Here is an 11,142-nt window from a genome sequence, read left to right on the forward strand (position 1 = left end):
AAATATTTTCCTTCTCTCATCTTTTACTCTAGGCTTAGGCATTAATTTAACAAGCATAAAAAATTCAGACTTTTTAAAAAAAAACAAGGACTGTAAAATATACTATATATTATCAACTTTTAAAGTAGTAGTTGAATTTTGGGACTGCTGCGATTTATGTCATTAAGGTATACAGGCACGCATGGCTAGAAAAGGTACAGTAAATAGGTATTTTAAAAGAACTGGTGATAGTTGTGAATAAGTAATTATCTCTCCATGACATTTCCTTCCTTAGGCTCTCTGCTGACAGGGACTTCAGTGAAAGTCCTATTAATTCAGCGAACAGGTACATTTCCACACCACATGCTTCCAGCTAGCAAGGGTGTCAATTAGATCTTTGTTAAAACTACTTTGTGTAGAAAAACAAATCCCCTAATGACTAAAAATTATATGTAAGCCTATCAGAGCAACATACTGCACTAACAAAAGCTTTGCCCAGCCAACTGTTTTATGGTGGTGAGCACAGAGAGGATATAAATTCTGTTAACACCATAAATGTCCAGTAGTGTGAAAGGGTTTGACTTGTTCAACAGAAAATGAGTTCAAGTACTGTTTATAATAGTTAATTTTACAAGTTTTGGTTTAAAAAACAAATAAAGTTCACTTGGCCAGTTATTTTAAGATTTGATATTAGCACACACTGCACGGAGACCTATACAAACTTGCATATACAATGTCCTTCAATATTAGTGAAGTCTGATGTTGCATCTTAAATCATTGATAGCCACTGACTTAAGACTCCCCATTTACAATTTTTTAAAATTAGCATACCTCAGATTTTTCTCAGGTATGTATCATGTTTTGATTTAAGCAGAATGAATGGGTATGTTAAATCTCCAGGAAACAGCTTGAAGCATTTTTCACAAGTCATCTCCAGTCTGAGAAACATGAATTCCATTCCCTGTTTACATATTTTTCTCCCGCAATATTTGAAAAAAAACAAACCAAAATCCAATCACTCTAGTGCTATATAACTGCTAGTGCAGAACAGTGGGCACACGGATAATGAATGAGTTGATGAGCAAAGCATGGTTTTTGGCAACCGCTGAACAGATTCGCAAGCACCAGAGCCTAAGCCTTTAGTGTAGCATTTCCCACAGCATAATGCAATCACCCCTGGGGGAGGAAAGCGTATAAATTAAAATGGGTAGAGCTTTAACCACACATAGTAGACTGGAAGGGGGCACAACTGATTTCATATTCCTGAAGAGGGGCTCAGTTTCCAAAATCTTGCTTTATCAGTAGCACCTAACCCTGCAAAGTGATGGATGCAGGTACACCTATACACCCATTTGAAGAGTCAGTGAGTGAAGATTCCTTCCCCCAGCTCTGGGCCTGGCCCCTGTGCAGGTGCACCATATATGTTCTTCTGCTGACCCCCACAAACCTTGTATTTTGGGCGTGGGAGAGGATGTCCCGGTAGATTTGGCTGCTGAGCAACCCACAGGCCCTGGAACAGCTCTAATTTATGGCAAGGGGCGCAACAGTGTCAACAGGCCCAGAATCACAGCAGCACCAAGTCAACTGTAATCCTGAATTGCCCTGGACTATTTGTTCTTTGTTACAGCTTTTAGAGACTTGATCCCTGCATCTCTGCAGGATTTGGGGCCTTAATCAGATTTTTCTTATTAAGAGATAAGACTTCAGGCATCTTTACTTCCACTCTTTTGTATTACATTTATGGGATTTTTCTAATATTCCTATTTTGTAACTTTTCTATTTGCAGCAGAATACTTAGGTTAAAAGAGATACATCCCTCCCCTATATCTGTGCTGGATACACATCTACTTTTCCTTTGTTTTACAAGCTATTTGAATCATGAAGGACCCACTTTTCTCCCTCAGATACGGATTTTACCTCTACCTATTGGTTAAGAACCTCTCTCATGAAAGTCAATAGCAAAACTCTCATTGACTTCCCATTCCCCTTTGACTTCAATGGGTGCTGGATTATGTCCCTTCACTTTGTCAAACTATGCCATTGTTTCATTGTAGCCTTTTATCAATTTCACCTTTCCTTTAGTATGTCTTGTGATAAAGCAGATAAAATTTGTAACAGTAAGCAATTAAAATTAGGTGGTTTAAATGCACATGATTCTATTACTCATTTTATACAGAAGGTTTATGAAATGTTATAACAGGCTTACTGCTATAGTGTGGCATTACTAATAATAAAATGAAATAACATATATAAACATATGGCTATAAGATTTCTACAATATTTTAAAAAAGTTTTAATTGTGTTACTTTAAATATAAGGCTACAAAACTCAGATTCAGTTCCAGGGTTCAGACAGTCAAACATGGGAAAAACATCCTCCCATGAATATTAAACTATATATAGATTTATTCTCTTAAACATCTTAATAAAGAAGAACCATTCTTAATTTTGTGACTGAGGTGATAATTTTGACATTCTTGCTAAAGATAGGGCAAAACTGTGTGTTAAGAAAATAAAACATTGAGAACACAGCTTAACTGTGATTTAAGTTTTTTCCACATTATTTCTAATTGATAAATTCCCCAATTTTAAAATATCTCTGTCATTTTGGTGTTGGAAGTAATTCAGTTTATTATTTATTGTTACTAACAATAGAAAGATTTTACATCCTAAGACAATGGGTACAACCAATCCCTCATGTAAAGATGAGAGGTAAAGCCCTCGGTTTATTGGCCTCTTCCCACCCTTTATTTCTCTGTTGAGGAAACATTTAGTTCTTGGAGCTTTTCACTTAGATAGGTGGTGTCTGCCTCAGTTAGACTTTCTGAGTCTGTTAGACTTTCCAGGAACCTGGTTCCTGCGCAGGCCTTTCCAGTCACTGGGTCTATGACATTTCCAACCTTGAAAACAATCTCAGCCAGTTCATGTTTCACATTTTTGGTCCTCCGCTCAGGCAAAGCTTTTAGAAGAACAATGTCTCCGATGGCACATTGCTGCAATGGATCATGAGCGAAATAAGTTTTTCGCTTGTTAAAGAACTGTTGGAGAGAAGGAGAAAAGGAAACCCAGGCATTAGGACTCAAAACTAAAAGATGACCAGTAAACTTATGTTCAAATGCAAAATGAATTGGAAGTTTCGCTATCAGGCTGATAGTGCAGGTATGCATAACTAACTGGGTTTTTGCCCAAGCAAAGCCACTGATAGATGCATATGGTATAACGGTAGAACTGGGCAAATGTAACATTTGCTCTTCTTCACCCAGGATAGGTCTTTTGCCCTAGGTACTGTCACTATTCACCAATCCCTGACTCATCAACTCCATTCTTGACCGCTAGTTACCTCTGGTTTATCATCTCAGTCCCTCCCATGCTTAAGAGACACCAGAACGACAGTGCATCACATTCAGCAAAAATGGTTGTCAAGGCTCTTCCAAGCCTAATAATAATTTGCATAAACTGCAGAGGGGAAGAGGTCAGGAAACTATATAATTCTCATCCTTCTCAATTCACCCAAGTCCCTATCACTGTGGTATTAGTGTTGCACCAATATCTCCCATATGAGCACATTTTAGTCCAGTTTTAGTAACTTTTATTGTCTGGGGAAAATATCAGGATCCTTTGAGAAGATTATATAAAATATCTATATCCTTTGAGAAGATTATGTAAATTAGGATTGAAAAGCTGTGTAAAATGCACACTAAAACAGAAAAGAGTCAATTACAAATCTAACCTACCTTCTTTTATCTTATAAAGTGCAGAATTGACTAAAGGGAGCATAGTTTCTCTTGAATCTAGTCTTTAATAATAACTGAGGGAGGCTTGCCTTATAAATAGTCCGATTATTTTATTATTGATAGATCTATATTGATTCAGTGGTTCAAATGCTAAAGAATATTTCTGCAATTACTTATTCAACAAAGTGGTTAGGATAAAGATATAGTAGGCAATTATTTTAATATCACCATATACAAACACATTTTATTTTATAACTTCAAGCTTTCAAAATGGAGCAAAACCCCAGAAACTTATAATTTTTTTTTAAAAGGACTTTTCAAAAATCAAAGCACGAAATTAGTAGTCCACTTTCCCAGCTCAGATCAAAATGTGTGTTAACAGAATCATTCAAGGAAATACATTTAATAGATAATCTGATATGGCAAATTTTATGTTTTTACACTGGTTTTCCTTTCTATGCAGTCATATTCAGAGCCAAATTACCACTCAATGTTCTTAATTAGTTAACAATGTAAACAGTTTACAATGAAATCCTAGTATTTCAGAAAGTCAATACAATTTTCTTTGATAGTGAATATGAAAATGATCTTGCAAAGTAAGTTGGTGACCAGACCTTACCTTTAGTAAATAAGGATCCAGCACAAGCCTTGTCACTCTCACTTTGGCAGTTTTGTGCATTTTGGTTCCAATTACTTTCCCTATTATCCATTTTGCATGGACAGCTCCACGTAGTCCAGACATTGTTTAGCTATGATCATCCAGTGCCTGGAAAGAAAACTGCAATGTTACTTCATAAAAAAAATGAAGTGGTTTCTGATTAGTGCCAAAATGACAAACCTGGTCCCAACCCAATCTCTCTTTTAATCCTCAGAAGAGGTAAGGCACAGACAGCAGCAGTTCAAATTTCCCCACATTCCCCTTCCTCCCCCTTGTATCAAAACCTACAAGTAGGTGTGTAAATGTATGTCAGCCTCTACACCCAATTTTGAAGACAGCAACTGAGGTAGTGATTTCAGGGGTGTAGACTTGGACCCCTTGTGTCCACTGAAAAGTGAACTGCACCCAATTCATTTTACATGGCCCAAATAGCCATCCGATTAAAATGCTGGATCCAAATTCGTAACCTAGAAATGAAAAACTAATTATGTTAATATGAACCTAATCCATATCCAAATGACTGTTCTTGTCTTACCTTTCTTTGGTATCTTCACTATAACCACCTTACAATTTTACCTAACATGAATAGAATGATGTAGAACAGCAAAAAAACCAGAAACAAACAAACAAAAGCCACAAACAAAAAAACAAAACTGCTACATGAGATATTCCACAGTTTTAGGGATAAAAATATTGTACATTATGTCTGTATATTCCATGATTATTAATTCAGAAACTGAAACTTGAAGAAGATGTCATGATACTTTCAAGATGCACTGGGGGCTAACTAAGTTAAATGTTTTTTTTCTCACATCAGATGCAGTCCATGAAATGACTACTTTTAAAATTAGTTCTGCTGTGCAAATAAGAGTGTGTGAATATCACACCAGTCCTGTCTAAACAGGGAAGAGTTTCTCTGCAGTTGCACATTACCTTGATGAGCCCAAAAGGAAAACTACATCTTCAGAAATAAAAATAAACTAGGGCAATTTAAAAATTATTAGTTCAGTAAACACCTGTTCCCCTTGTCCAAATAAACTTTGCTAAAGACAGTCGTCAACACTAAAGGAATTATAATATAATACATGGAGATATACCTATCTCATAGAACTGGAAGGGACCTCAAAAGGTCATTGAGTCCAGCCCCCTGCCTTCACTAGCAGGACCAAGTACTGATTTTTGCCCCAGATTCCCTAAGTGGCCTCCTCAAGGACTGAATTTACAACTCTGGGTTTAGCAGGCCAATGCTCAAACCACTGGGCTATCCCTCCCCCCAATTCTTAATCTGGCATATTGTTTTACTAGTTATTTCCCACTAAGCAACAAAAGCAGAAGTACATAACTTATATACATATATACAAGGTGAAACATACTTTTATTTCTACAGTACTCAGCACTAGAAAAGTAAATAATACATTTAAGGAAATACTACAAAAGTAGAGAAATGTATATCTGAAGTCCCAAGCCTGAGAGGGTGCTAACACGAACAGTTTTTCTTGTCATAGACCTTGCCAAATTCCAGCTACAAACAATTAATGTGACAAAGAAAGAAAATAGCATTGATCTTTTCTGACACACCTTTTGTGCAATGTTATGCTTGGCTGAAGGGTCTCTCCAAAACCCCGGAGATACTTCCCTCTCTATTTTTTACTGTGATCTCCACATACCTATATAAAACAAACAAACAAAAGCACAGTTCAACATGGGAGTTAACAGCCAGATCTTCCCTGCACATTTACACGCAATAAAAATATCAGTTCTCAGTTGCATGGTCTAGTGGTTGGAGCATTAGACTGAGAGTCAGGATTCCTGGGTGCTAACTTGTTGAGTGAACACAGGGGACAAGTCGTTTTCCGTGACTCTAGCTCATTGGGGATAATGATACAGGAGTGTTGTGAAAGCTGAATCACTAGCGTTTATAAGGCATCAGAGATGCACTGGGAGAGAAAGTGCTGTAGGCAGGAAGGCCCAGATCCTTACAAGTATTTAGTCACCTAACTCTCATTGATGTCAATGGGAGTAAACCACCTAAGTACTTTTGGAGGATCTGGGCCGAAGTGGTCTCACTGGGAGGGGAAGCATTTAGGGAGAAAAAGATCAAGTCAAGGCAGCTGTCGTGGCCCTGTCCTGAGAAGCCCCCAGAGCTCCCTCTCTGCGAGGGCCCCGCCCCCAGAGTCCCCCTCACTCAGAGTCCCCCTCTCCCGCCCTTAGAGCCCCTACTGCCCCATCCCCCACACCCACCCTCCCTCGGCAAAGGCCAGCCCCAGAGCCTATCACTCCCCCGACCCCAGCGCCGAGCAGAGGCCCGGGACCGTACAGCGGCCTCCGCTCTAGGCCGCGCTCCGCCCGCGGGCTCTGCCAGTGCAGCACGCCCCCTCCCCCAGCGAAGCAGGGACCGAACGGCCAGCTCCTCACCGGCCAACACTCCCGACTCACCTCACCGGCCGGCCGAGAGGGAAGAGCCAGTGCCGGAAGGGGCGGAGCCAAACCCGGAAGGGATGGGACTGTCCCTGAGGGGCGACAAGGGGGCGTGGCCAACCGCCGTAGAGGAAGGGGAGGGGCCATTTAAAGGCACAGGGGCGGTCCATGCAGTAGCAGTGTTACCCCTGTCCTCAGGGGAGGAGAAAGGGAGGCCCCCTGCTGTGGCAATGGGTGGAGGGGTATGGCTCCCTACCTCCCCCGGGATTATAATGGGCTGGAACAGGAGGGGAGCTTGGGCTGCAGCCCCTCAGGCAGGGGAGGGGGAGCTCTGTTGCTTGTAATAAAGGGGAATCTGGGCTCAACTTCAACCCCTGCACCTGAGCAACAGGGTGCGCCTACCAGGGGGGCCGGGAGGGAGGCCTGGTTGTGCGGGGTGGCTGGACTTGGGCGGTGGGAATGGGGTGGCTGGGCTGGAAGGGCCTGAAGCAAAGGACAGGGAGGAAGAGAAAACAAGACCTGAGGTGAGATGTTTCATCTTGCTTCTAGGAACGTCATGTAACCATGAGCTTGCTCTTGCGGTGTGTTCAGGGTGACCAGATGTCCCGATTTTATAGGGACAGTCCCGATTTTGGGGTCTTTTTCTTATATAGGCTCCTATTACCCTCCCACCCCTTGTCCCGATTTTTCACATTTGCTGTCTGGTCACCCTAGGCGTGTTTCTGGCAAGTACTTTCCATTTACCCACATTTTGCCACCTCCAAAGGTGGTTGAGGATTTTGAGTGTGCGCTCCCTACAATGTGGTCTGCCCAGGTGGCAGACAGAGAAGTCATGTCTTCTTAGAGCTGGTCTACACTGGGGTAGGGGGGTGGGGGTGGGGGTGGAGGGGTATCGATGTAAGATACGCAACTTCAGCTACGGGAATAGCATAGCTGAAGTCGACGTATCTTATTTCGACTTACCTTGGGTCCTCATGGCGCGGGATCAACGGCCGCAGCTCCACCGTCAACTCCGCTACCGCCGCTCGCCCTGGTGGAGTTCCGGATTCGACGGGAGCACGTTCGGGGATCGATATATCGCGTCTAGACGAGATGCGATATATCAATCCCCGATAGATCGATTACTACCCGCCGATTCGGCAGGTAGTCTGGACGTACCCCTAATTTCCTTCGCTGGCCAGTACTGGCCCTGGGGAACTACTTTCTACAGTGGAGGGGAAAACTGCAGTCTTGTGTCATGGGACTATTCTAACCCTACCATTCCTTGCCACCTTTCCCATCGGGGCCAGGATCGCGTCAAGTCATGGTTCGAGCAGTCACAAAACCCCTCTCACAGATGGGTATGAGTAGAGCTGGTTGAACTCTTCATTGTGATTAACTTAGCTGAAGATTTTGTCAAATTATTCATAATTACATTTTTCATTATTCAGCTATGGGTGTATTTTGTGGATTCCTGGTTGGAGGTGCCCAAAGGAGATGAGGATGCAAAGGTGTAGGAACTGAGGTGCCTTGTTCCATTTCACCAGAGTCCCTGTTAAGAACTATGTTTAAATAAAATACCCCTTTGTTTTATTGTGAAATGGTGTCCTTTTGCACCGGAGGAAAGCAGAATCTGATGAAATGGAGGCCTTTCTCAGAGGGGTTTATTGGACCTCCGCTCATTCTCAGACCAAAATCAGATCAATGGGCCAAATTTTGCTGTTACACCTGTATAAAAGTTTACATTGGTGTAACAGACACGGGAGTTTGGTCTATTGTCCTTGCTTATCCATTTCCTAGTAGAATTTGGATATTTAAGAAATTGACTTATACTGTAGCTCAACTCTAAAGCCTGGTCCACAACTAAAATTTAGGTTGATCTAGCTATGTTGCTTAGCAATATGAAAAACTCACACCCCTGAGAGATGTAGTTAAGCTGACCTAAATCCTGCTAGGTCGATGGAACTATCTACCATCTCTTGGAGGGGTGGATTAACTACAGCAGTGACAAAACCCTTCTATTGCAGTAGCATACATCTACACTACAACGCTATGGTGGCACAATTGCAGAGTTATAGCCCTAAGAATGGCAAAGGATAGCCTTGGTGAGTCTCTGCATTCTGGGCAATGTGCTTTTGGTAGCTTGTTGGCACTGTTACCCCCATCCCATTTCTTTGGCTTTTCCTCCGATTTGGGGCTAGCTGAACTGCATTCAGTTTTGTTTCTGGGTAACTTTTGGTCTGTGATTATATTGGCCATTGCCCATTTCAGTGTCCTACTCTCTTTAGATTTTATCATCTCATCACATGTCACCACAGCAGGAAGTAGCAAGAGGCAGGGTGGTGTTTACCTAAGAAGAGTACATAGCACAATCTCCTTTTTTTAAGGTGGTTGGCTGCTTTGAGGTAAAGCTACTCTTTGTGATTGGGGATACTGTCAAAATAATACGATCAAATATCTTTAAAAGGGTTGTGACACTCTCAGTTTTTACATATGTGTGCATCAAGATTTACAGGCTTCTTCCTGAAGCACTCCTTATGTTTTAAGGTCTTGCTGCTTAAACTGCAGTGAACGGAAAATTGGGGAGGAGTCTAGCCAGCACAGGCAGGAAATGGTTAACAGCTATTCATATCACCTGGGAAAGCAATTCTTTGATTTGTCAGAGGGCGCTAACAGGCTGCAATTCATAGGAAACAAAGGAAAGGGAAGCCTGGATTCTTAATTTCAGTGACAGAACCGAGGAGTGAGGCTGGACCTTGATGTGTGCTGCAAAATGTGGAATTTGGGATTGAAAGTAATTTTTTTGTCCTATCTTGGTTCAGAGAGGAAACAGGGAAATAAATCTGGTTCCAACTGGAGAACTTTGAATAACTCACAAGAAGTTATCTGAGAGGTAAGGAAATTATTTATATCTCACTCACATGTTAAAAATAATATTTAAGCAAATCCGGGTGGGGAGCACAGATAGAAATCTTTAAATTCAACTTTTGTAAAAGAAACAAAACACCATTTAGCTCTTAACTATCTGCATTCTGTTTATTTGCACTAATTTCTGGTCTTAAAGTATAGAAACTTGGGAAACAGGAAAAACAGATGAGGCAGTGGAACTTGTGAATAAAAGTTGCAGTAAATACTTCAGTGATGATGAAGGCAAGAGCCTTTAAAAGCACTATATTGGCAGAAACACTGTCTAATTTGAAAGTACTCTGCTCCTTTTACTGCGGGATCTCAAAGTGCTTCACAAACCTTAATTCATTAAACACCATTTCAAAGTGCCTGTGAGGCACAAATTTGGCGCCTCCAAAAAGAGTTTATCGGACATGCCTGAAGATTCTCATGGTTATCCACAGACCACGTACAGCACAGTCATTGCCCCACCAATGTGCTTGAATCCTAATTTGAAAGAATTAATTAATCCTAATTAAAAGCTGACCCTTCTTGGCTCATTCATTTCTTGGTTTATCTGCTGAGAAAACAAGGTTGCCAATTAAAGAGGTGTTTGTGTGTGTGTGTGTGTCTCTCACACACACACATGTGGATGCTCTTCCACTTGGATGTGTCTATGTTTGTGTGAGACACACTTGGATTTGGACTGAGACTGCTAAATTATGATCTAGCCAGTAACACTTTTACTCACTATCTGTATCAGCCAGAGCTGGACTAAAGCAAGTGCCATATAGGTGAAAGCGTTTATATCCCATATACAGTTTCATGAACAATCCAGTTACTTTGGTAGTACTAAATTGAAGGTGAATAAAACTCAGCTTCTTGGGAGGGTTAATTACAGCGGCCTTGGTTGAGATCTTTTGATACCCTGGTTTCTGTAATTGAATTACCTCTGGTAGCTATATTATGACTAGCAGGATTACTGATTCCACTTTTTTTCCAATTCTGGTTTAGGTTGATGTCGTAAGTCTAATGATCTGGATTGTTTACACTTTTGACAAGCTCTTCAGAGCAGTGACATGTTCTGTTTTATATGTCTGTAAAGTACAATGCACACCTATGTGCTGTATAAATAAACTGTAATCCTTGCAACGCTCCTGCAAGAGTTGCCTTGCCAGTTCTTCCTGCTGCTATTTTCCTTTATCATTCTTCATCCTGATCCCTTGGTCCAGGTGCTAGTTTCTGGGTTTGTCCACGGGCTGTAGCAGGCAGGAAGAGGGCTGCACTCCAGTGAGGAGTGGCTGCTTGGGTCAATTCTGGAAGTTCAGAGTGCTTAGCAAACCATTTTTCTCAGTGACCTTGGTGAAAGGTGGGGCCATTATAATTTCGTTCCAGTAATTACATTAGATCACTGCATTTCGATTTCCACCTTTCAAGCAGAGCTTATGTCATTCTTCAATGAGTTATGAGGGGGAGGAGGAAGTCCTGG

The 11,142-nt window shown here is 41.4% G+C and overlaps 1 protein-coding gene across 3 annotated transcripts; it reads right to left on the bottom strand.

Annotated features, from left to right (window-relative positions):
- Positions 1-2,112: 2,112 nt before the first annotated feature.
- On the bottom strand, positions 2,113-6,861 carry MRPS17 (mitochondrial ribosomal protein S17). 3 transcript variants are annotated; one of them, XM_065418367.1, is made up of 4 exons: positions 6,786-6,861; positions 5,949-6,037; positions 4,332-4,478; positions 2,113-3,016 (listed from the first exon to the last, which is right to left on the bottom strand). In XM_065418367.1, the coding sequence occupies exons 3-4, from the start codon at positions 4,452-4,454 to the stop codon at positions 2,726-2,728; spliced, it is 414 nt and encodes a 137-aa protein (XP_065274439.1). In that variant the 5' UTR covers positions 4,455-4,478; positions 5,949-6,037; positions 6,786-6,861; the 3' UTR covers positions 2,113-2,725. The 3 variants fall into 3 exon arrangements, with proteins under 3 accessions (XP_065274439.1, XP_065274440.1, XP_065274441.1); XM_065418368.1 differs by having other exon boundaries at positions 6,807-6,856; XM_065418369.1 differs by lacking the exon at positions 6,786-6,861 and adding an exon at positions 6,688-6,708.
- Between the last annotated feature and the right edge of the window lie 4,281 nt (positions 6,862-11,142).

This window comes from Emys orbicularis, chromosome 17 (assembly GCF_028017835.1).
Source record: "Emys orbicularis isolate rEmyOrb1 chromosome 17, rEmyOrb1.hap1, whole genome shotgun sequence".
Taxonomy (NCBI): domain Eukaryota; kingdom Metazoa; phylum Chordata; order Testudines; family Emydidae; genus Emys; species Emys orbicularis.